The sequence below is a fragment of the Neovison vison genome, chromosome 4 (genome assembly GCF_020171115.1).
Source record: "Neovison vison isolate M4711 chromosome 4, ASM_NN_V1, whole genome shotgun sequence".
Lineage (NCBI taxonomy): Eukaryota > Metazoa > Chordata > Mammalia > Carnivora > Mustelidae > Neogale > Neogale vison.
In genome coordinates, this window is record NC_058094.1 from 218,881,643 (window position 1) to 218,907,450 (window position 25,808).

A 25,808-nucleotide genomic window follows, 5' to 3' on the forward strand; every position below is an offset into this window, starting at 1 on the left:
GTTCCAAGGTCCCCACGTCTTGGTCATCTGGTCTTCTCAGACAACTCCTATAGTAGCTGGCTTCCTAAATTCGTGTTTTCTGGCACTAGGACTGTTCTACTACTGACGAAGTTGCTTTCATGTTTTTATGACAGAAAGTGAGAACAATAGAAACAAGAGGGTGAGGCACTTCCATTGGCCTACAGAACTGCACTGCTCGCCGAACCCCTCTGTGTGTAATCATAGGAGGATGAAGGAGAGTCATGCTTTTATTCCTGTTGTTGATATGAGTTTTCTCTTATTCCAATAAAGCCTGTTCTTAACTCAGACTATATGATACGGTAAAATTTATCTTGAATCCTGGTACATGCAGAAGAGATTCTTAGCGTATAGTATAAGGAGTTTACATTTTGTAGCTGCCCTACAATGCTGTTGAAGTGTTTTAAGTAGTGGGGTTAAGTGATCTAAAATACATTTTAAGATCTTTCTTGTGATTGTATGGCAAATGTATTACAGAAAAGAAGATTAGAAGTAGAGAATGAGTTTGGGGGCTATTGAGTAGTTCAGATGAGAGACCATGGTAACTTGGACCAGTATGAAGGTAATGAAAATGGAAAGTTCAGGATATGTTTTGTGACAAAAATGGAGAAGTCATTGATAAGTTGATGTGGGGTTATAGGAAAGACAGAATCAAGTTAATTCTTAGGTGGTGCTTGATTTGAGCCCCTGCACAGATGATGTTGCCATTTGCTGAAATAGGGAAGATTGGGGGAAAGAGGTCTTTTTAAGTGAGAGTAGGGGTGCCTGTGTGGCTTAGTCATTAAGTGTCTGCCTTTGGCTCAGGCCATGATCCCAGGGTGCTGGGATCAAGCCCCGCATCGGGCTCTCTGCTTGGCAGGGAGTCTGCTTCTCCCTCTCCCACTCCCTCTGCTTGTGTTCCCTCTCTCACTGTATCTTTCTCTGTCAAATAAATAAATAAGATCTTTAAAAAATAATATGAGAATAAATTGAGAGTTTTGTTTTGGACATGTTAAATTTGAAATGTCCATGATAGAGCCAAGTAAAGAAGTTAGACAGGTAAGTTGGTATGGGAGTACAGAACTCTGAAGAGTGGTATGACATGAAGGTGTGCATTTGGGGCTTACCAACATAGGATGATTTAAAATAATGAAAATAATTTGTATTAAAAACTTACCGGTGGGAGTTGCAGTATGAAGATGGTCTTACAGGTTAAATGAGTTTCTTATTCCTTTTGGAAATAACCCCAGAACCCCAAGGAGAATGCAAAACAGAGATGTGTGTGTATCTTTTTTGAAATGTAACAACTAAAACTTCAAAAATACGTGGAAGGACCGTGCATTGTTCAGAGTCCAGTCAGGAAAGAGGAAGCCAGTACAGGTATTTCAGACAGAGGGGATTTAATGGAGGGCATTATTTACAAAAATGTGGGAAGAGGGAAAGAGAGAAGGAAGGGTAGTGTCAGAGCCAGAAACTGATACCATCACTGGGCTGGCACCGTTGAGCGTGCACCTGTTGCTGCATTGCTGGGGGTGTGGTTACAGTTGTTTCTGGTGTACTGAAGAGGCTTTGCCTTGGCCAGGCTGGCTAACACTGTATAGATGATTTTATCCTGGTTCATGGGGTCTACAGTCATCACTCTTAACCTAGTCAAAGGAACTGCCACCAAGGGACACCCTGTTGGAGTGAGAAGCCAGATTTTTCTTTTTCCTTCCTGCTCATGTGCTAGTTTTCATACTGACAGATAACCAACAGCAAAGCATCTGGAAAGGGCGTCTGGGAAATGATTTGTAGAATCCCAGATCCCACTGTATGGAGCAGAGTACAGGTGGGGTTTGTGGGTTTAAGGGGGAAAATAATAACTAGAATACGCTATGGAAAGCAGTGGTGGTCAAATTGAGGTTGGCTCTGGATTGGGGATTTGATTTTACCCTATTGACAGGCCAGTAACTTAGCCTGTCACTGTTTCGTGGAAGCTGGCAAAAGATATGAAAACTCTGGATCAGAGAAAAGTGTCGTATTATCGGCAGCGCAGGAAGCAGCGTGAACACCAGCGTGTTTCTCTCAGTTCCCTTTGTCCCGAGAGTCCCCAAGGGCAATGCCCAGGGCCCAGGTGGAGTTCATTATGGAGAGAGACACTGAGCCTGGAGAACATGCAGCTTTTATAGCAAGCAGGAAACAAGCCTGCTCCTTGTCCTGGAGGGGCACATTACCTCCTCCTTTCTGGTCGCTCACTGCTCAAAATGGCCCCGGTCAAGGTGGCCAGGGCCTTGTATACTTAGCACATCCAGCAAGGTGTGTGTAGGAGCTGAGAAATCCTGGAGGAATGTCCCTGTCCCCAGTGTCTGAAGGGAAAGACTGGATGAACATTTTTGGGTAACATTATGGCAGGATGGGTCATCAAGCTGGTGTGTTAGCATGGTAGCTTGTTATTGAAAGCATCTGGATAATAGACTCTTGTTCTGTTTCTGTAAAACAAAGTTTTATCAGTTTGGGGGATGGAACTGAAGGTGTAAATGAGGCCCGTGTTCATTTGGAGTGGGCCATACGCTGCAGTGTTCCGTAGCAGGGCTGTATGCAATGTAAGACCAAGGTTGGTAAGGTGCGCTCTCCCAGATGAGGCACAGAGAGAATGTACATGTGCACACATGGTGTGAGGGAGGGCCTTCAGACCAGTCCTGTTTACTCAGACAGTAAACAGGTGCCTCACCTCCAGGTGAGGATTTTAAGGGATCCAGAAGCCCGCACTCCACTTCCCGTTGTAGGTGGGCTCTCTACTATATACACCCAGCTGTGCTGGTTTCCTTCTGTATTCTGCAAATTAGTGAGCCTCAGTTGATGGAAAGGGCTATTATTTGTGACTTGTCTTGCTGTCAGTCTGAGTGTCCCGCTGGTGCTTATCAACTCAGTTGTCATGCTAGTGTCAGAGCAGGAATGAGGCGAAGACCTGGACCGTGATACCTCAGTCCCTGCAGAGAAAGTGCCAGAATAATGAAGGGCAGGGAGACGATAGTGCACTGTCTTGTTAGTCTGCTGGCCCGTGTTTTGAGGCTTATTCTCTCAGTGCACTCTCTTTGGGGTCTCCCAACTGAGAAGTCTCAGCGACAGTCAGAGGTCCCCTCTACGTAGCCCTCTGTTTCTGGGTGGTATGGCGATGTGGTGCCCCACTGGTCCGAGCCCTGGGGCACTGCACTAGCTGTTTATGGTTTCCCCATCCTCTGCTCACACTTTTGTAAATAATTCCACTTTAATACCTTTCTGAAATTACCCGGTTTGTGCCAGTTGCTTCCCGTGGATGCCCTGACTGACACGCTTCCTTTGGTCTTTTACTCAGAAGGATGGTTGAGAGCAAGAGCGTGATCTCTCAGTCGTCGTTCTAGATGTCACAGCCTGGGATGAAAGATGCAAGCATCCCGCACCGTGGCTCTGGCATGGATCCCTAACAAACCGGGTTTAGAGATGCACATTTTGTAGAGTTGGACTTGAGTATCTGTGGCTGTTTCAGTGGAGGATGGTGAACGTACCTTTTGGAAGCAGACATTATTAATGCGATGATATTAGTTATTGTATGATAGTTGTAGTGTTTATGTTAAAAAGTGGGAATGGGGGCACCTGGGTGGCTCAGTGGGTTGAGCCTCTGCCTTCGGCTCAGGTCATGATCTCAGGGTCCTGGGACTGAGCACTGCATCGGGCTCTCTGCTCAGCAGGGAGCCTGCTTCCCCCCCCCACCCCCGCCTGCCTTGCTGCCTACTTGTGATCTCTGTCTGTCAAATAAATAAATAAAATCTTAAAAAAATTAAAAAAAAGTGGGACTGGTATAACTATGGGCTCATAATTCTCATCAGTGGTACCTGATGGAGTAGGAGCAACGATAATGCTGGTATCCAGCAATGTCTTTTCTACCCCAATGATCTTTTATTTTTTATTTTTTCTCATTTAACAAATATTTATTTATTTGTTTGTTAAAATTTTAAAAATGATGTTATGTTAGTCACCATATAGTACATCATTAGTTTTTGGTGTAGTGTTCCATGATTCCAACAGTGTCTTTTAAACTCTGAAATGGAACTCTGGCCACCCGCTAGTCCATTGTGCATGGGAACACTGTCCTGGGAAAGAATCAAAACTGAGAAAGAAAAATTATAATTAACCCTAAATTGCTCAGTAATGACTTCTAAAAAGGTAAACGTTATAATTTTGGAAGGGGTAAAAATAATACTTGTAAAGCAGGATGATCAGCCATACGAGGTACGTGAAATGAATTCTGATATGTTACATATTCTAATGTTTCTTCTCACTGGATAATTCTAATCCCTGCGTAGAGGAATCTTAATAGCTTATTGCTTCTTAGGAGAGGGTGTAGAAGGTGTTGTGAGAACAGAAATGTGCATCTGTAGAACTGAGGCCATGAGAAAGAACTGAGCAGCGTCAGTGGTGGGTTGTGGGACCAGCGCTACAACTGGGCTAAGGTCCTGTTAAAGGACTGCCAGAGACAGCTGGGAACTGCCTTACTGTAATTCTGGAGCCCAGAGCTCAGGAGCATGTGGTCAGGTTGCAGAGTTAGCCCAAGAAGGCTGCGGGTGATGAAGGAGGGCTGTGCTCATGGCCGAGGATTCTCGGAAATGCTCTGTAACCATATCGTACGCTGCAGAATGCCAAGCCTGATGAGGTTCACCTGGCTGCGTGGCGGGTAGCCAGAAGAGACTCCGTGTTGTTTGTGCAGATTTGTCATCTGCTACCGTGGGACGTCCTTTTGAGGGGATCCGAAAGTCTATCCTTCTCTTATTTGGATGGTGTTGCTAAACTCTCTGCTTTGTGTCTCGGTGGCCTTGATTTTCCTCTCCATCCTTCAGATCAGTGTTTTCAAACCGTATTTATTACAACTCATGCGTAGATTGTAAAATCAAGTTTGTGGTAGGCAAGCAGCAAAGAAAGAAATAGAAAAGATAGAAAATATCAGACTGCCACACATCTAGAAAGGGGAAATAATTGTTTTGTGACCTCCTTTGTGTTCCCAGTATAATATGTATATATGGTGAGATATAGATAAAGCCCTATAAAGATTATTACTGTTGGCCATGGTCCAATTGGTAAGGCACTGTTTTATATAAATCAGGCTTCTTTGGTTGAAAAGACTGCATGTGATTTCTGTCAACTTGAACTACTGTTGACATATTGGTACAGTGGTCACGCACTCTGAAAATCTACATTTTATTTATTTTTAAATATTTTATTTATTTTATTTGACAGAGAGAGAGATCACAAGTAGGCAGAGAGGCAGGCGGGGCTTAGGGGGAAGTAGGCTCCCTGCTGAGCAGAGCCCGACGCGGGGCTCAATCCCAGGACCCTGGGATCATGACCTGAGCTGAAGGCAGAGGCTTAACCCACTGAGCCACCCAGGTGCCCCTGAAAATCTACATTTTAAGTAGCTTATATGCTATAACTCATTATTGTTATTTAAGTAGTCAGGAAGTAAGACTTCTGGTGATATGGCTCTCTAGGGAAGAACTTGGAGCCCCCTCATGTAAGGTATACACGAAGAGGCACACCTTTTAATTCTAACCCAGGACCTCTGGCATTGAAATTTCTTTGTTTCATGCACTTAAACCTCCCTCCAGGTGACTTTGATAGTGCCTTCTGGTGGAATTCTGATCTCCCTCCTTCTTGTGTGTCCCTGAGTCCTCCTTCCAGGCAGAAGACTTCTCACTCTTCAGAGCGATTCTGTATGACTTCTGGTCATGCTCCTTTCTGTCCTGGCTGGCTTGGAACCTCCCTCCCTGTGTGTGCAAATCCTCGCCTTTGTGAGTGAGATCTCTTCCTTCTTCGTGTGACATTGGATACTACTCCATTTGCATTTTGGCAAAGAGCTGCTGAGTTTAGATCATAGGTGAAATGTGACAGTCGCTGTCATCTGTGAAGAGGACAGACTAATCGGAAAGATCCAGAAAGGGTTCACTAAATTGTGCTCTACAACAGACTAAATTGGGCACAGATAAGAGACAGGTACAGTGAAGCAACAGGTAGAAGTGACAGGTTCACAGAGCGGAGTTTCAAGTCAGCGAGGAGATTGTACATCAAGAGAAAGAACAAGGTCAGGTCTAGCTGACATGTCAGGGCTGGAGAAATGGATGTTCCTGGTTCTGTCTGCCACCGAGTTCATTCTGGGGATGCTGGGGAATGGGTTCATAGTGTTGGCCAATGGCAGCAGCTGGTGCAAAAACAAGACAGTGTCTCTGTCTGACTTCATCATCACTAACCTTGCTCTCTCTAGGATCGGTCTCCTGTGGATTCTCTTGGTTGACGGTGTTTTAATGGTGTTCTCTTTCAAAGTACGTGATGAAGGGATAGTGATGCAAATTATTGATATTTTCTGGACATTTACAAACCACCTGAGCATTTGGCTCGCCACATGTCTCAGTGTCCTCTACTGCCTGAAAATTGCCACTTTCTCCCATCCTGCATTCCTCTGGCTCAAGTGGAGAGTTTCTAGGGTGGTCGTATGTATGATTTTGGGTGCCCTGTTCTTATCGTGTGTCAGTGCCCTATCTCTGGTCCAGGAATTTAAGATCTATTCTGTTCTCAGGGGGATCGATGGCACAGGGAATGTGACCGAGCACTTCAGAAAGAAAAGAAATGAATACAAAGTGTTCCATGTTCTTGGGACTCTGTGGAACCTGCCTCCCCTAATTGTGTCTGTGGCCTCGTACTTTCTGCTCATCCTCTCCCTGGGGAGACACATGCAGCAGCTGCAGCAAAGCGGCATCAGCTCCAGAGATCCAAGCACCGAGGCCCACCAGAGAGCCATCAAAATCATCGTCTCCTTCCTCTTTCTCTTCCTGCTTTACTTTTTGGCCTTTCTGATTACATCCTGCAGTTATTTCATACCAGGAACTGAGACGGTCGTTATGATTGGAGAAGCAGTTACAATGTTTTATCCTGCTGGCCACTCATTCATTCTCATTCTGGGAAACAACAAGCTGAAGCAGACGTTCGTGGAGATGCTGTGGTGTGAGCCTGGCCTTCGGAAGCCTGGATTCAAGGGACCTTTTGCCCCCTAGAGTGACCGAGGGCACAGACGAGAGCCTGGGAGTCCTTTAGTCTGGCTCAAGGCTAAGGGCTCCTCCTGATCCTTCCGTGGCACCAATTCTGTGACACCAGGCAGAGAGAGACGCGACTACATTGTGCTGGCCCACTGGGGACATGTCTCTTGGCTTCTCTTTGTGTGGTGTTTTGGAGAGGGTGAAACAGTCTCTGGAAAATGTCAGTATAGTAGGAACACTCACTATATAGATGTAGAGTTGTACTTTAATAGCTATCAACCTAATGAGCTGATTCCTAGCTTTAACTTCAAGTTTATAGGGACAATCATGAGCTAATGTAACTAGAACAGTGTAATGGATCTGCGGGGAAGAGAAGAGGCTTTGCACTTCCACAGACTTGGGTTTGAATTCTGGTTCTATTTCCAAGACTTTTGACCGTTGGTGAGTTACTTTCATTTACTTTCTGATCCTCTCTTCTGTCATTTTAAAATGTGGACGGTGACACAGACTTCACAATTCAGGAGGCAGCGTGGCCAGCCTGCTGTGTAGAGCCCTCGCTCGGTGAAGCGGGCATCTGACAGTGAATTGTACAGCAGGAGGAGTTCCCGTAGGAGATGAGTTTCCACACATCCTCTGTGCGAGAACAAAAGTAGTGGAATGAGAATCAAGACCCTTGGCCAATAGGCTCCAGTCCAGTCTGGTGGTGGTGATTTCCCTTAAGGACTCCTGGCGTTCCTTTATTGTTTGGCTTAAGTAAATTGCCAAGTAATTTTTTTTTTTTTAATTTTTTAGATAGGGCAAAAGTCCAAGCAATTTTTCCTTTTTAAACTAACCACGATGCATGTGAGCTTTGAAAACTTGAGAGTTTAAAAAAAAAATAACATAAACAGTTTTTATAAATTTAGTACATCATCTTTTAATACAGTTACACAGGCACTGATTAATTTCCTATCACTGAACAGCATCAAGAAGTCAATGAGAAGATTATTACTTATGATCATGAAGAATTCTTAGACTCATGGGTATATACAGTTAGGTCCCATGGCAAATCTGAATCCAGCTTTCTGTCACTAATGGGGCTGTCAGGTGTAGAGCATTGTGGCTACGAATCTGGGCCCTGAAGGCAGACGGCCTGGGTTCTAGCCCTGGCCCCGGTCCCCGTGAACTGGGTGACTTGTGGGAAGTTTCTTCACTTCTGTTTCACTGTCTTCATTTGTAAAATGGGATTAGTAATAGTATGTCGTTGATGGGGTTGCTGGAAGGAGTGAGTGAGTTACCAGATGAAAAGTGCTTACAGTCCCAAGGAGAGTAATCAATAGCTATTGTTATTATTTTTATTATTTTGAGGAATGAGTGATACTTTGACATATCATTAAGGATCACCATGCTACTTGGCATTTGGTCGTATGTAACCAGAAATTAATTTGGGGCTTGTTCTGGGATTTCTGTATTCCTTTTTAAAGTTACAGAAATAAATGTCTTTTGGTTTGTACTGTTTGTTTTCAGATTGATACTTGCTTCTTGAAGCTGCTGTGTCAAAAACCAATGATGTACTACTATATGTTGGCTAATTGAACACAATAAAAAAAAGGAAAATTCTTAGTTTTGACATAAAATTGTCTTTCAGAAAGGTATCTATTGAAACTTAAAATAATTGTTTAATATTCATTCATACTTCTCTAAAATATAGGGATTATGAAATGGGTACTTTTGTACTTAATAAAAATCTGCGCTGCTTTCCAGCACAGGGAAGTTTAGCTATGGAAATCCATGCCGTCTTGATTGGTTTCTGTTTCATTAAGCCTGATTCTCACCGTTGAATTTATTGTTACCCACTCTTGAAGACTTGCTCATACTTTCATTACATTCAGGACTTGTCTGCTGAGCTTTGACCTTCTGTTTCTTTCGTCCTTAATCTGAATTCCTGATTCTGCTTTCTAGTTTAGGTATGGGTCCCCCCCCCTTTTTTTTTTTAACAGAATGTAACATTTTACTGGAGATTTTGGCTTAGCTGTTTTTTGGTTCTTGGTGCCTTAGGCTAACTTCTCATTTTTAGTGTTCTCTGAACTCGAGCTGAGTTCACAGATCCTGATCCTTAATGAGATCGAGCTGTACTTTGGGTATACAGGGATCATACATAAAAATAAGTAAACAACAAAACTAAAAAAAAAACCAAAACCCAAAAAACCAAAACAAAAACCCAAAATGTGTTCCAACATTTCTCAGTTTCCATGTTCACCAATGCCCTTTGCCTTAAATAACGTCCATGATATTTCCCAACAGTTGATGAACAGAGCTGTCTAGATCTTGGGATATGTGGAAGACAGAGTCTGGTATTCTGTTGATATTCTGCAAGAAATTGTTGTTTTAAGAAAGCAAAAGTGGCTGGGACGCCTGGGTGGCTCAGTTGGTTGGACGACTGCCTTCGGCTCAGGGCGTGATCCTGGAGTCCCGGGATCGAGTCCCGCATCGGGCTCCCAGCTCCATGGGGAGTCTGCTTCGCTCTCTGACCTTCTCCTCGCTTGTGCTCTCTCTCACTGTCTCTCTCTCTCTCAAATAAATAAATAAAATCTTTAAAAAAAAAAAAAAAAAAAAGAAAGCAAAAGTGGGGGCACCTGGGTGACTCAGTGGGTTAAGCCGCTGCCTTCAGCTTGGGTCATGATCTCAGAGTCCTGGGATTGAGCCCTGCGTCGGGCTCTCTGCTCAGCGGGGAGCCTGCTTCCTCCTCTCTGCCTGCTTCTCTGCCTGCTTATGATCTCTCTCTGTCAAATAAATAAATAAAATATTTTTTAAAAAGAAAAAGAAAAAAAAAAAAGAAAGCAAAAGTGACCTCAAAAACTCTGACAACTGCTAATGACAATCATATGTTATTTTTTGGTGTTTCTACATTTTGCAGGACTAGAAGAATGTATAGCGTAGGGGCTAAGGGTGTTATTTTCTGGAACCTAACACACTGGGTTTGAATCCTGACCTCATCACTTCTCAGATGCATGATCTTCGGCAAGTTACTAAACCTCCTCAGACTTAGTTCCCTTCACTATAAAGAGGTAATTTTATAAAATACCTCACAGGATTGGTCTGCAGATTAAGCAAGATAATATATGTTAATTATTTTAGCAACTAAAGCATAATAACTGTACAACAGGTATCAGCTGCTAGCATTTTAGCTTATCAGGGGTTGAGCCCAGAGACTGTGCCTCATGGAGTTCTAGTCTTATGACAGTGTATCCATGGAATTTGCTGTTGCTGCTGGTATAAGAGGACATGGTCTAAGTGAAAGCCTGCTCCTTCTGGTCCCCACGGGATGGTGGGAGGAAGCAGAGGGAGACAGAAGGGGGATTGCAGGGACGGCAGGTGAGAGCCCAGATCTCCCCTCTCTGAGGACTGGCTCAGAGCCACCAGGCTGTGATCAGTGGGAGCAAAACACAGGCACCGACTCAGCCCTGAATACGGAGCAAGCAGAAACCAAGGAACAAGGATGTCTCTCTCTGGATGCCCGAGACTAGGATGCTGAGGGAGAGGGAGGACATGACATCACGAGGTAGCATTAATCTCCATCCCTCTCCCCGTACACACGGACTCTAAGAGGAGAAACATTTCAAGGGGATAATATCTCAGATTTTAATTTTTAAATCTAAAGAGACTCACATTTTTTCTGAAGACATTCATTATCTCATTGGATTAAATAAACACTTACCCCCAACCAGCAGACAGGGGCTCAGGAGAAGAACTGTATTACCTTTAGACAAAATGAAGAACTTTTTTTCCTGCTCTTACGAGTTTAGCAATGAACACATTGTGTTGATTTCCCTGTGATGAAATTGTCAGTGCGACTTGGTAGAGCTGGCCAGATGACCAGAGCGGTATTTCTGGGTTAACTCTGAAAACTATTTTTTCAGAAACCCATGAATGGAGTTTCTCTGTGTGGTCTGTCTAGCCTCAGTACCCGTCTGTTGCTAAGTAGGGTACTCACGGCCGGGGAGGGAGAATTCTGAACTTTTTGTGGTTGCTCAGGTTTGTACCCTTACAGCCCATCTAGCAGATCTCGTTGAGAGACGGATGGGTTCCAGCTAGCGGCTGGATACTGCTGTGTGTTCTAGGCATACATAAATTCTCACACCATTTTTTTTTTTTAAAGATTTTATTTATTTGCCAGAGAGACAGAGAGAGCGAGTACACATAAGCAGGCAGAGGCAACGGGAGAAGCAGGCACCCTGCAGAGCAAGGAGCCCGATGTGGGACTCGATCCCAGGACCCCGGGATCATGACCTGAGCCAAAGGCAGCGGCTTAACCAACTGAGCCACCCAGGCATCCCTCTCATACCATTTTTGATTCTGGCTCATCTTGATTCCAGTTCATTCATTTATACCGCAGGCATTTATCTGATCGTCGCTTTGTACCAAGCACTGTTTTAGATAGCAATGGCTCTTCTCAAAAAGATCACACCAAGCGGGCAATAAAGACACACAAACAAGTATTTCATCTCTGCGTCGCTGAAACAAATGCTTCAGATACGATGAAGGGTTCTGGCCCCCTTGATCTTTGTCTCTAGACTCCTTTTGTGACAGCCACAAATGTGCACTGCTCTGTTCTGCTGCTGGGCTCCACCGCTGCGTGGCCATAGTTCGTAGGGGCTGCTTTCAGCAGGGCTGGAGCCCTGTGGAGTGCCAAGACAGCTCCAGTCCTCTGAGACAGGAGGCCCGAGGGCCCCTCCTGAACACCCCCCTTACACCCTTTGTTTTCCCTTCACATAGCACCGGAAACACTGAGCTCTGGTTTTTGTTTGTTTGTTTGTTTGCTTTTTCATCTGTCTCTCCATGTTCTGTGTGTGTTTAAAATTTATTAGAGAGAGCGAGCATGAGCGAGAGGGGCAGAAGGAAAGGGAGAGAGAATCCCAGGCAGACTCCATGATGAGCTCAGAGCCAGAGGCGGGGCTTGATCTCACAATCCTGAGATCACCATCGGAGGCGAAAGCAAGAGTTGGGTCCTTAACCGATTGTGCCATCCAGGTGCCCCGTTTCTGTGTGTTTTTTGAAGGCAGGTTGGGCTGTGGGTGTTTCTTCTGTTTTCCCAGCACCTACCACAGTGCCTGGCCTTATGGTAACAGTTTGTTGAATGAATGACGCAACGAGGGCAGCAGTGGCAAGAGCTCAGTCTCAGAGATGCCTCACCCCTTAGCCACCGATCTCCTCTGCTGGCTCACAGCCGCTTGCTTTCTCTCATCTTCATTCTCCTCATCTGTAACAGGGATAACCATATCTTCCTTGTAGAACTGTTTTAAGGGTTACCTGAGTTTCAAGATACCTGCTGCACTGCCGGGAACAGAGGAAGCACTAAAAACAGCCTAAGAAGTGGAGGTTTCCTTCTCTCTTCCTCCCGAGCAATATTAGTACCCTGTCGGAAACAGCTCACAGTTTGTAATTCCCATTTATTCATGACTGTAATTCCCATTTATTCAAAGCCTTCATCAAATGAGCTAAGTCGTCCTTTTGCTTGACCTCTTGGCCCTAAAGTTTTCCCAACAGATCTGCTAGATGAATCTAGAGCTTGGACACCTGACTACAGTATACCAGCCGCCACTGGGTCTTTTGGGGCTCCAGGAAGTAGTAAGACTTACACAGCTGTCTTAGGCCTCTGGCACCGGTCCACTCAGGTGGATATGTTCAGCGACCTAGCTTATGGGCAGGGGAGTGTCAGGCCTTCCTGTTTTGCAGAGTCCTTGCTGCGGCCATAGAGCCAAGGTGCTAGGAGCAGAGATCCACAGCTGTGCAGGGGTGGGGCTGGCCTAAAAAGATTCATGTCCTAAAGGTGCCAGTTTCTCTTGTAATAATTTCATAGACATGGCTGCCAAGGTTGAGTCAAAGGAAACACACATCAGGGATGTCTGGGTGGCTTGGTCAGTTAAGCGTCTGCCTTCAGCTCAGGTCATGATCTCAGGATCCTGGGATTGAGCCCTGCATCAGACTCTGCTCAGTAGGGAGCCTGCTTCTCCCTCTTTCTCTGCCCTTCCCCCCTCCCCTGATCATGCTCTGTGTCTTACAAATAAATAAATAAAAATCTTAAAAAAAAAAAAAAAGGCACACACATCAAAAGAGTCACCACACTCAAGGAGGCCCAAAGCAGGGAATATCCATAAGACTTTTATACTTAACCGAAGGTAAATTCTCATGCAGAAGGGGAATGGGTTTTGTTAATGCTTTCCCCATACTGACCTTTTCATAAATAACATCTGCCAGAACCAGTGTGTTCACTGATGACCCTAGGCGACATGATCACATCTTAATTATAGGGCCTTCTGCTACTGAGAGCCCAACAACATTTATGTCGCATTTTGGATAGGGTCTCTTGCTGCCAGTATGCGGTTCCCCCACCCCTTTTGGAACACTTACTTCTTATATCTTACTCCATATTATTTATTCTATTTAAATGTGATATTTTTAATATTTTAACTTAATTACTTTAACACAGTGATCTATTTTATAAATAATTCAGTGGAAATATGTGCTATGATATACACTTCCCTTCCCTTGCCTTGCTCGTTCACCCTGTGTTTACCTGGTTAACCGATCTGGGCACGCTTTTGTCACGTGCCTCTTAGTTTTATAAAAACGCTTCTGTAAGCCACTGGGTTCCTGCTCGGGGAATCCCTCCAGGCTGCTTTCCTGTCTTAAAGGGCCCCATGAATGTACTCCCTCTTCTGGACCTGGTCTGCATATCTTAGCTCTTCTGTTCCTCTGTTCTATCCATCTGTTTGTATTTCTGTTTCCCATACAAAGGAACAGGACTTTGTATGCTTTATTTTGATGCTAGTTTGGTAACCTACATGTGACTGCATCAAAGTTTACACCTTGGGTCCCCCAACTGCTAGAGTAGACAAGATATGTCATATTCTCACGTTCACTCATAGTCTTTGATACTATAATTTTCCTTTTACTGTGCCCTTTCCTGTCTGAGAAATTACAGAGGAATCAGGCAATGAGATGTAAAACTATAGCTAAAGCATTACTGTGTATTTGGGATCAGAGTACTTTGATTTGCAGCTAAATGCCCAAGACGAAATAGTCCTATGTGATCTAAGCATAAACTCACGTCTGTAAAAGAAACACATGAAATGGCTGATTTTTTTTTCCCCCAAGCAAAGCATATCACAGCAAATGATTATGGCATACATATGTGTGACTGGTGATGGAGTGCAAAGTAAAGGAATCATCCTGATAGATGGAATTAATTGCAAAAAGGCTCTCTTGAGAAAGTGTGAAGCCCTTGCACTTGGTCTGTGTGTGACTGTGAATCACTGTATGTGCTCAGGGATGAAAATGTAATGTTGACCAGAATGAGAGATGGAGAAAATAGGGCTGCAGCAGATCAGTAGATTATAGGGAGGAGAGAAGCTGGATTTCAGTCATCCATGGAAGACTTCTCTTCCATATATGGAAGAAAGTGGGTCAGTGGGAGTGAAGCCTGGGATTTCCCACTATCTTCTGGGGTTGCTATGAAGAAGAGCTTTATTCCCTGTGAAACAGGGGCAGAGACATTGGTGGACTGGAGTTTTGTCCCTTGGATTTGAAATCTTGGAGCCTTCCATAGCTTCTCCCTCTAGCTATCCTCTTGGCAGAGTGGACTCTGTTTTCAGAGTTCACTAGGGCTGTTTTAATTAGGCATTTCTAAGGAAAACAGGATATGAATGAAGAAATAGTAATGCAATCCTGGGAAGATTTGCATCTCAGGAAAAGCAGCTGGCTTTTAGACCATTAATGGCTCATTTGTCACACTGGAGACAAATTGCTTAGAGAAGCAATGTCCTTCCTGACTGGGTCCTGGTGCCTACTTATGCATCTCAGTTATTTCTCCTGTTCCCAGCATCCAGACCACTGCTAAGCTCTCGATGAGGAAATATGCGTCAGATATTCTTTTTTCTTGCCATTATTGTCTCAGCAATTTTGAGTTTTGCGGGACTCATTGTAAATCTCTTTATTGCAGTGGTCAGTTTTCGGACTTGGCTCAAAAGCCCCAGAATCTCCTCTTCAAATAGGATCCTCTTCAGCTTGGGCGTCACCAGATTTCTTACGCTGGGACTGTTTCTACTCAACATCAGTTACTTCTTCATCTCTCCAAATGTGGAAAGGTCAGTGCACTTATCTACTTTTTTCCTGTTGTGTTGGATGTTTTTGGACTCAAATAGTCTCTGGCTTGTCACCTTGCTCAATGCCTTGTACTGTGTGAAGATTACGGACATGCAACACGCGGTATTTCTCCTGCTGAAACGAAATCTCTCCCCAAAGATCCCCAGGCTCGTGCTAGCCTGTGCGCTGATTTCTGCCTTCACCACTCTCCTGTGTGTGGCGCTCAGACAAATATCGTGCTTTCCCGAATTTGTGCCTGGGAGGAATGGTACAGGATGTGACATCAACGAGGGCGTCTTGTCTTTGGTGATCTCTTTGGTCTTGCGCTCGTTTGTCCAGTTCATCATTAATGTGACTTCTGCTTCCTTGTTAATTCATTCCTTGAGGAGACATATACAGAAGATGCAGAAAAACACCACTCTTTTTTGGACTCCCCAGACTGAAGCTCACCTGGGCGCTATGAAGCTCATGATCTGTTTCCTCATCTTGTACATTCCCTACTCGCTTGCTTCTCTGCTACATTATTTCTCCTTTGTCAGGATGGATTTGGGAGCCAGATCCATCTGCATGGTAATTTCCACCATTTACCCTCCAGGACATTCTGTTCTCATTATTCTCACACATCCTAAACTGAGAACAAAAGCAAAGGCGATTCTTTGTTTCAACAAGGAGTAGAATTTCAGTAGTGAATGGTGGCTGGAGTCACCTCATGGTTTGGGAGCAAGGCTTTCTCTGTTAGCGGACTATGGACTGTGGACTCCATTTCCGTAATTGCTGAGCTGACCTCCTTGGCCTTTGAGTGCCTGTACTTAGTTTATTCTGCAATTTAAAAAATTTAAAATATTAGGCATTTTTTTTTCTAAGTTTAAGACATTATTTATCATGTAGTTTGCATCCCTGGCTGGTGGAAGTCACCACATTGTTCCATGAGCTACTGAGTATAAGGGGGAGTTCCCCCAAATTAAGCAATACATTACAGTTCACACCATTAGTTAAATTTTTGAGGTTTAGCTGAGGAGCCCTGGGTAAGGGCTTAGCAGTGGACGAGTCATCAGCAGGCACTAGACTGGCTTAAAACATAGCAAGAGGATGCAAAGAGCAATGGGAGAAAAGAAAGTTGTAGAGAGAAAAGGGAAGAAAGAGAAGGAAGAGAGAAAACAGGTGTATATTGTGGCAGATATACACGAAAAGTCATTGAGCTATTATTATCAAGAAACTCTAGGACTGAATTTCTAGGTTTGTTTTGGAAAGAAGGAAAGGGCTTCTTCCTTAATGGTAAGGGAAGGGTAATGGAATGGTAGAAGGAAGGGATTGGTGTGACAGAAGCCCACTCTAGGATAGTTCCAAGGATCTCAAAATCCAGGGAGTCAGCCTGAATTCAAAAGTGTGTGCTAGGAGGCACCTGGGTGGCTCAGTGGGTTAAGTGTCTGCCTTCAGCTCAGAACATGATCTTAGGGTCCGGAGATCAAGCCCTGCATTGGGCTTCTTGTTCAGCAGAGAGTCTGCTTCTCCCACTTCCTTTCCCTCTGTGTTCTTTCTCTCTCTCTCTCAAATAAATAAATAAAATCTTTAAAAAAAAGGTGAGTGCCAAATAGGGAAATTAACACAATCTGAGTACAACTTTACAAAAGATTATACCCTGTCATGTAATATGGAATTCAGGGGAAAGCCAAGAGTTTATTAAATAGCTTGGTAGTGGGAACATCAGACTTTTGGTGAATATGTGTCATCTGCTTATGAATTTATCTACTAAGTTGTATGAGCACTGCACGGTTCTTCAGGGGAACACTGTTTTTTTTTTTTGGATGGGATTTGGATGGGAGGGTAGTTGAGACAGCAGGACTGGCTCTGGAGGAACAGAAATCTGAAGATGGAATATTGATCAGTTTTGGAGTGGGAATTGGGGATAATAATTTATATTTGTATAGTTTTTTTGTATTTATAAAATACTTATGTGACATTTATACATCTCAAAGTAAATGATCTTATTAAAATAACAGTCTCTTTATTAAAATAGAAAAAAATGAAAAATCTCCAAATTTTTACAAATTACCTAATTTTTCCCATTCTGGACATCAGAATCTTGACTGCATTATTCGGTAAGGATTACCCAAACCAATATTTTATGCTAAAAGAAAGGTTTTCATCATGTTAGGATCTTAAGATTAGGAGATAAAAGGATTAAATATATAAAATGACATAAGAACTCTGAATCAGAAGCAGAAAGCCTCATGGTCCCCCCAGATCCATTCTCTTTACTTTCTCTTCTATAATTACAGAATTTTTAGCTACCTAGAGCTTTGGCAGCAAATTACATTTTACAGCTTTCTCTTACAAGTAGGCATCACACGTGATCACATTCTGCCAGCGGAGTGTGAGGAGAAAGTGATGTGTTTAATTTCTAGGTGGTGCCCCTAGAACAGGTGTGCCCTCCCTTCCCCTTTTCCCTCTTCTTCCTGTGCTCTGGAATGGCGGGTGTAATGATTGGCCATCTTGGGTCAGCAGTTGAAGGGACTGCCTGGGGATAGTGGAGAAGTCATCCATCCTAGTTGGCTTCACAGTTCCCGACACCGTGGGGCACCCGACACTACCTCAGCTCTGGACTATTCACACCTTAACTCAGCAACTGTTCATGGGAAATAAACATCTCCATTCTTTCAGACACTGTAGTTTTGGGTCTCTGTTGCCTTACTCGACAAACCTCACTATGCTGTATTCTTTTGTTGGGACACTTGCCCGTAGTCCTCTTTGGGTAGAGTTTTTAACGATGTCATAGGTTGGGAGTTTTGCTGCTTCCAGTATGCTCTGCCACTAAATACTTATTAACCAGGACTTTAAAAATTTTAGAGTTTATTTAAGATATGATACCTTACAGGCTCTCTAATAAGCAATCTCCTCCTCCTCCTCCCTATATGCTCTGCCTAACCAGGGAAGGGAGGGATGTTTAAAACTCCCTGTTAAGAAGAGGCACTGGTGGAAATGAAGGGTGGGTGCCGGGGCAGCGTCTGTATGACATCATGAAACGCTGTGGAGCTATAGCTCGGCACGTTGCCATTTACCTTTGGATGGCTAAAGCCCAGTATTGTCTGAGCTACATTTTCACATGTGATTTTGTTGCTTCCTCACAACTTCTTAGAGAATGTTAGTATTGCCTGTCATACTGATGAAAAAATTGAGGCACAAACAGGTATTATAAATGGCTCATTAACTAAGAAGGGGTAGACCTAAGCCTCCAATTTGTCTTCGGATTCTATCCTTCTTTTTTAACGATATCACCAGGTGGATGGAAAGACTGGAACAGTGTAGAATCATGCCCAGTTATAAAGCTTTGTCTCCTGGGACACGAAGAAAATATTCAAGGGGCACCTGAGTAGCTCAGTCAGTTAAGCTTCTGCCTTTGGCTCAGGTCATGATCTCAGGGACTAGGACCAAACCCTATATCGTGCTCCCTGCTGAGCAGGAAGCCTGCCTCTCCTTCTCCCTCACACTTTCCTCTGCTTGTGCTTTTTCTCTCTCATAAAATAAATAAAATCTTAAAAAAAAAGAAGATAATATTCAAAAGGGTGTCAGAAGCATGGTATGTCCAGCCTGAAAAACCCACCCAGGGCTCCTAATATATACATATATAGACGCACACACACATGCACATATGTACATGTATGTATAATTAATATTTCATAATATAAGATTAATGTTGTATAATATAATAATACCATGTAGGGGGATGTATAAAAATTTTATAGGTGTTTAGTTCCTTAGGTGAAATAAATGTCATGATATCATGCAGAGAGGTAGTGGGCTTTTAAGCTTGAAATTTAGGTGAGATGTGTGTGTGTGTGTGTGTGTGTGTGTTTATCAATTTTTAATTTTTTATTATTTTGTGTTTTCATCATGGCAAGTGTTCTCTTTAACTTTCATTGCCTATTTTACCCATCCCCTACCCACTTCCCCTCTGGTAACCTTCAGTTTGTTCTCTGTAGTTAAGAGTCTATTGGTTTGTCTCTCTCTCTTTTTCCCCCTTTGCTCGTCGGTATTGTTTCTTAAATTCCACATATAGTGAAATCATATGGTATTTGCCTTTTCCTGATTTGTTTCACTTAGCACTATACCCTCTAGATCCATCCATGTTGTTGCAAATGGCAAAACTTCATTTTTTATGGCTGAATAATATTCCATTGTATTTGTGTGTGTGTGTGTGTGTGTGCGTGTGCGTGCACACTACATCTTCTTTATCCATTCATATATTGATGGACACCTGGGGTGCTTTCATAGTTTGGCTGCTGTAAACAATGCTACAATAAACGTGGGGATGCATGTGTACCCTTGAATTAGTGTTTTTGTATTTTTTTTGGATAATACCTCGTAGTGAAATTACTGGGTCCTATGGTGATTCAATCTTTAATTTTTTGAGGGACCTCCATACTGTTTTCCACAGTGGCTGTACCAGTTTGCATTCCCACCAACAGTGTGAGAGGGTTCCTTTTTCTCCACATCCTCACCAGTGCTTGTTGTTTCTTGTGCTTTTGATTTTAGCCATTCTGTCACGTGTGAGGTGGTATCTCATGGTAATTTTGATTTGCATTTCCATGATGATGATGAGTGATGCCTAGCATCTTTTTATGTGTCTTTTGGCCGTCTGGATGTCTTTGGAGAAATGTCATATATTCTGTCCATTTTTAAATTGGATTATTTCTTTTTGGGGTGTTGAGTTTTATCAGTTTTTTACATATTTTGGATACTAACCCTTTATCAGACATGTTATTTGCAAATATATTCTCCCACTCCGTAGGTTGCCTTTTAGCTTTGTTGACTGTTTCCTTCCTTACAGAAGCTTTTTCTTTTAGGTGAGATATATTTTTAAACCAAAAGTGTAGCAATATGAAAGAAAAAAAAATTTTTAATTTATTTTGAATGCTGCAACATGGGAAGGAATAGGCCAATAGAAAGGTGCTGGGAAAGTGTAAGATTTTATAGGCGAGATAAACACGACACCAGGCGAGGTAGGCACAAGGCAAGATTTATTAAAGGCACTCTCTGGCGAAGTTTCAGGGCTCAGGAGAAGGGGAGCCAGGAAAGTCACATCAGGAGGAGGTGGGCACCCTTGGGCAAGGTTCCTCAACGCCAGAAAGGGGAGTGGGGGAAGTTGCGCTGGGAGGGAGGCGGCAGGGGTCTTTTTTTTTTTTTTAGGTTTTTTTTTAAAATTTTCTATTTTTTCAGCATAACAGTATTTATTTTATTTATTTTTTATTTATTTTCAGCATAACAGTATTCATTATTTTTGCACCACACCCAGTGCTCCATGCAATCTGTGCCCTCTCCAATACCCACCACCTGGATCCCCCAACCTCCCACCCCTCTACCCTTTTGACTGTTTCCTTTGCTGTGAGAAGCTTTTGATCTTGATGAGGTCTCAAAAGTTCATCTTTGCTTTTGTTTCCTGTGCCTTTGGAGACATATCTTGAAATAAGTACAAAAATCAGTGGCTTCCCCAAACTACTAGAACTCATACAGCAATTCAGCAACATGGCAGGATACAAAGTCAATGTGCAGAAATCAGTGGCTTTCTTATACACTAACAATGAAAATACAAGGGAAATTAGAGAATCGATTCCATTTACTATAGCACCAAGAACCATAAGATACCTGGGAATAAACCTAACCAAAGAGGTAAAGGATCTGTACTCGAGGAACTACAGAACACTCATGAAAGAAATCGAAGAAGACACAAAAAGATGGAAGACCATTCCATGCTCTTGGATTGGAAGAATAAACATTGTTAAAATGTCTATACTGCCTAGAGAAATCTATACTTTTAATGCCATTCCGATCAAAATTCCACTGGCATTCTTCAAAGAGCTGGAGCAAATAATCCAAAAATTTGTATGGAATCAGAAGAGATCCCAAATCACTAAGGAAATGTTGAAAAACAAATATAAAGCTGGGGGTATCATGTTACCTGATTTCAAGCTTTATTACAAAGCTGTGATCACCAAGACAGCATGGTACTAGCATAAAAACAGACACATAGACCAGTGGAACAGAGTAGAGAGCCCAGATATGGACCCTCAACTCTATGGTCAATTAATTTTCGACAAAACAGGAAAAAATATACAGTGGAAAAAAGACAGTCTCTTCAATAAATGGTGCTGGGAAAACTGGACAACTATATGTAGAAGAATGAAACTCGACCATTCTCTTACACCGTACACAAAGATCAACTCAAAATGGATAAAAGACCTCAACGTGAGACAGGAATCCATCAGAATCCTAGAGGTGAACATAGGCAGTAATCTCTTCGATATCAGCCACAGCAACTTCTTTCAAGATATGTCTCCAAAGGCAAAGGAAACAAAAGCGAAAACAAACTTTTGGGACTTCATCAAAATCAAAAGCTTCTGCACAGCAAAGGAAATAGTCAAAAAAACAAAGAGGCAACCCATGGAATGGAAGAAGATATTTGCAAATGACAGTACAGACAAAAGGTTGATATCCAGGATCTATAATGAACTCCTCAAACTCAACACACATGAAACAGACAATCATATCAAAAAATGGGCAGAAGATACAGACACTCCTCCAATCAAGACATACAAATGGCTATCAGACACATGAAAAAATGTTCATCATCATTAGCCCTCAGGGAGATTCAAATTAAAACCACATTGAGATATCACCTTACACCAGTTAGAATGGCCAAAATTCACAAAACAGGAAACAACATGTGTTGGAGAGGATGTGGAGAAAGGGGAACCCTCTTCCACTGTTGGTGGGAATGCAAGTTGGTGCAGCCTCTTTGGAGAACAGTGTGGAGATTCCTCAAGAAATTAAAAATAGAGCTTCCCTATGACCCTGCCATTGCACTCCTGGGTATTTACCCCAAAGATACAGATGTCGTGAAAGGAAGGGTCATCTGTACCCCAGTGTTTATAGCAGCAATGGCCACGGTTGCCAAACTATGGAAAGAACCAAGATGCCCTTCAATGGATGAATGGATAAGGAAGATGTGGTCCATATACACTATGGAGTATTACGCCTCCATCAGAAAGGATGAATACCCAACTTTTGTAGCAACATGGATGGGACTGGAAGAGATTATGCTGAGTGAAATAAGTCAAGCAGAGAGAGCAATTATCATATGGTTTCACTTATTTGTGGAGCATAACAAATATCATGGAGGACAAGGGGTGCTAGAGAGGAGAAGGGAGTTGGGGTAAATTGGAAGGGGAGGTGAACCACGAGAGACTATGGACTCTGAAAAACAATCTGAGGGGTTTGAAGTGGCGGGGGAGTGGGATGTTGGGGTACCAGGTGGTGGGTATTAAAGAGGGCACGGATTGCATGGAGCACTGGGTGTGGTGAAAAAATAATGAATACTGTTTTTCTGAAAATAAATAAATTGGAAAAAAAATAAAAATAAAAAAAAGATTTTATTGAACATTCTAAAAAAAAAAATCAGTGGCTTTCTTATACACTAACAATGAAATTACAGAAAGGGAAATTAGAGAATCGATTTCATTTACTATAGCACCAAGAACCATAAGATACCTGGAAATAAACCTAACCAAAGAGGTAAAGGATCTGTACTCGAGGAACTACAGAACACTCATGAAAGAAATCGAAGAAGACACAAAAAGATGGAAGACCATTCCATGCTCTTGGATTGGAAGAATAAACATTGTTAAAATGTCTATACTGCCTAGAGAAATCTATACTTTTAATGCCATTCCGATCAAAATTCCACTGGTATTTTTCAAAGAGCTGGAGCAAATAATCCTAAAATTTGTATGGTCTCAAAAGAGACCCCGAATCACTAAGGAAATGTTGAAAAACAAAAATAAAACTGGGGGCATCATGTTACCTGATTTCAAGCTTTACTACAAAGCCATGATCACTAAGACAGCATGGTACTGGCATAAAAACAGACACATAGACCAGTGGAACAGAGTAGAGAGCCCAGATATGGACTCTCAACTCTATGGTCAATTAATCTTTGACAAAAGAGGAAAAAAATATACAGTGGAAAAAAGACAGTCTCTTCAATAAATGGTGCTGGGAAAACTGGACAGCTATATGCAGAAGAATGAAACTTGACCATTCTCTTACACCGTACACAAAGATAAACTCAAAATGGATAAAAGATCTCAACATGGGACAGGAATCCATCAGAATCTTAGAGGAGAACATAGGCAGTAACCTCTTTGATATCTGCCACTGCAGGGGTCTTTTATCGGGCCAAGGCAGGGCATGGGCTCACATCCATATATGGTAGGGTATTTGGTGATTGGAGGGTATGGGGTGGGGGCTCCTGATACTTCTGTTTCCTGCATAGGTATCGGGTTACCTATGGAGATGTGACCTGGGTATACATTCTTTTGGCGGGAGAGCCAAGGGTTAAGGAAAAGGGGTGGGGAGGAGGCTGGAAGATGGCGGGCTGGGGGTCATTTCTATTGTTCCTCCTGCATTCCCAGAGCCTGTGGACCCAACAGAAAGTATATACAATTCATGGATGAACTAAATGAAGTTCTTATGCATTCTAAGGATTTTTACTTTTTCATTTCAAAACCACTTTAAAAAATTTTGAGTACAGTTGACAGATAATGCTACATTAGTTTCAGGTGTACAACATAGTGATTGATAAATATTACGCTGTGCACATCCCAAGAATATAGCTACCAACTGTCACCGTACAAGCTATTATGATATCACTGACTGTGCCCCAGTCACATAAAAGGCTGTGCCTTTTATTCTTGTGACGCATTCACTCTGAAGCTGGAACCTATCCCCCAACCACCAGTTTGTTCACAGTATTTATGGGTCATTTCAAGGATTTTAGGTTTCTTTTATTGCCTAAATTTTACCTAAACAGATGTGACTTTGGGCTTCTGCTGTTACTAGCATTCTGTTGATGAGCCATTTTCAGTTGTTTTGAAAAACAAACAAAGGGAAGAAGGGTTTAGAGGAAGAAGATATTAGTCTTTTAAAGCATGAATTGAATGTAACTCTTAAGATAGCCTTAAATGGTGGAGTCTTCAGGTGATACTAAAGCTTACTGAAAGCACTTAAAATATAACTTTTTCTTCCTTTTTTGTAAGTTAGAGCTGGAGCTGGAGCCTCTGATCTCACCATTGCTCCTCAAGGAAGGGTGGAGAGGTGAGAAGCAGGGTCTATTGGGAACTCTTTTCAAATTTTGTGTGCCCTGCCTCTCATTGCTCTGGGGGGTAGGAGTCGAGGGGGAAAGGGTAGTTTGACAGAACTCCCCAGGGATTTGCATAATTGGCCCATGGTCAGTTTTATTCCCTGAGGAATGAAGTGTGAAAGGGATCTCCTGTGAGAATTTGCCTGGCAAGGAAATTAACAACTGGGAAGTGACAGGAGTTAATGGAGGTTGGGTGGGGAGAGGGAGTCCAAAAAAGATGAGGTGCCCTTCTCCTCATGTCACACTGGGGGATACCAGATATCATCATGAACTTCTCACTGGTCATATTACCCTTGATTGCTTGGTTAAGGTAGTGTCTGTTGGGTTTCTCCACTGCCTTGTTACTCTGTTTCCCTTTCCAGAGTCTCTTGTTTAGAAGTCTCAAAGTCCAGCTCACTCTCAGGAGAAGGGAAATTAAGCTTTGCGTTCTAGACCATCTTCCAACTTTTGTCTGCTGTGCTTAACCTCTCTCCCCAAGTTTTCATGCTTATGGAAGCAGACAACAATAGCTTCTGTCCTCTCATCTTCCAAGTCACCCCCTACCCTGCCCTGGGGTTTTTACTTGTCCTCCCCACAGCCATGCTAGTGATTCTGAGATGCCTAAATTATAACCATTACCGCTATTTCTGCTTCTGTATCTTTGCTTGCTAACCCATGAGGAGATGGAAAAATACCAGCAGACTTTCTTGGACACTCTGTAATCACACATCCCCCACCCAGAATTGAACCTGACAGAATGGCTGCTCCCGGACCCCTCCCCCGGCTCTGGGCCAAGAGATAACGGTCATCTGACGCCAGAGAAACCCCCACCCGGAATTGGACGTGACAGAATGACTGCTCCGGACTCCCCATCCGGCTCTGGGCCGAGAGATAACAACCTTCTGGCACCCCGCGGCTTGACAGGAAGACCCCGGTCAATCCCGAGGTGACACATACCCTAGCGGCGCCAACTCAGCAGTTTGAAGAATGACAGCCCTTTGACCTAACCAATAATCTGTTCCCAGCCCTTTCCCGCTCTGTAGCGCGCCAGTCATATTATAGAGTTCCTTTTTGATTTTCCCGCGGTATGTGGCGATTTGTTACAGTATGTTAGCGATTTGCTAAGTCCCTGCTTCCCCAAAAATAGTGTATAAAAAGTGTTGTGATCCTGAGCTCGGGACCTCTTAGCGTCACTGGCAACGAGTGCATGGAGGTCCGGGTTCCAACTCGTAATAAACGACCCTTGCTGTTTGGCTTTGACTCTGGACTCCGGTGGTCGTCTTTGGGGTTCTCGAAATTTGGGCACAGCAATTCTTATCATAATCTTCCTCGAAGATTGTGATCCTTGTTACTTATGGGTTATGACTGCACCCCTCCTCCTCCTTCCAGACACCTCCCACCAATATGGTACTGACCCACCATATTAGGGCTAGTGAACTAGCACGGTCGTTCCCAGATTTCTCTCCATCTTG

At 43.1% G+C, this 25,808-nt stretch overlaps 4 protein-coding genes across 4 annotated transcripts in view; all 4 read left to right on the forward strand.

Annotated features, from left to right (window-relative positions):
* Window positions 1-6,599, forward strand: part of SSBP1 (single stranded DNA binding protein 1) — a 26,509-nt gene extending 19,910 nt beyond the window's left edge. Inside the window, exon 8 of the mRNA XM_044246740.1 lies at window positions 6,581-6,599. The gene's annotated coding sequence lies outside the window, so the exon portion shown is untranslated. The remainder of the gene's footprint in view (window positions 1-6,580) is intronic.
* Window positions 6,105-8,844, forward strand: TAS2R3 (taste 2 receptor member 3). The gene has a single exon (XM_044246735.1). It carries the CDS (start codon window positions 6,105-6,107, stop codon window positions 7,053-7,055), a length of 951 nt encoding a protein of 316 aa, XP_044102670.1. The 3' UTR covers window positions 7,056-8,844.
* A 6,089-nt stretch (window positions 8,845-14,933) lies between these two features.
* Window positions 14,934-15,836, forward strand: TAS2R4 (taste 2 receptor member 4). The gene has a single exon (XM_044244607.1). The coding sequence runs from the start codon at window positions 14,934-14,936 to the stop codon at window positions 15,834-15,836; it is 903 nt and encodes a 300-aa protein (XP_044100542.1).
* Window positions 15,113-25,808, forward strand: part of LOC122904137 (probable inactive serine protease 58) — a 57,830-nt gene continuing 47,134 nt past the window's right edge. The window contains exon 1 of the mRNA XM_044244611.1: window positions 15,113-15,163. Within this exon, the coding sequence (XP_044100546.1) occupies window positions 15,154-15,163 (10 nt within the window). The 5' untranslated portion in view covers window positions 15,113-15,153. The remainder of the gene's footprint in view (window positions 15,164-25,808) is intronic.

Coding starts and splice junctions, on each gene's coding strand:
- TAS2R4 (XM_044244607.1), top strand. CDS start 14,934: ATGCGTCAGATATTCTTTTTTCTTGCCATTATTGTCTCAGCAATTTTG.
- TAS2R3 (XM_044246735.1), top strand. CDS start 6,105: ATGTCAGGGCTGGAGAAATGGATGTTCCTGGTTCTGTCTGCCACCGAG.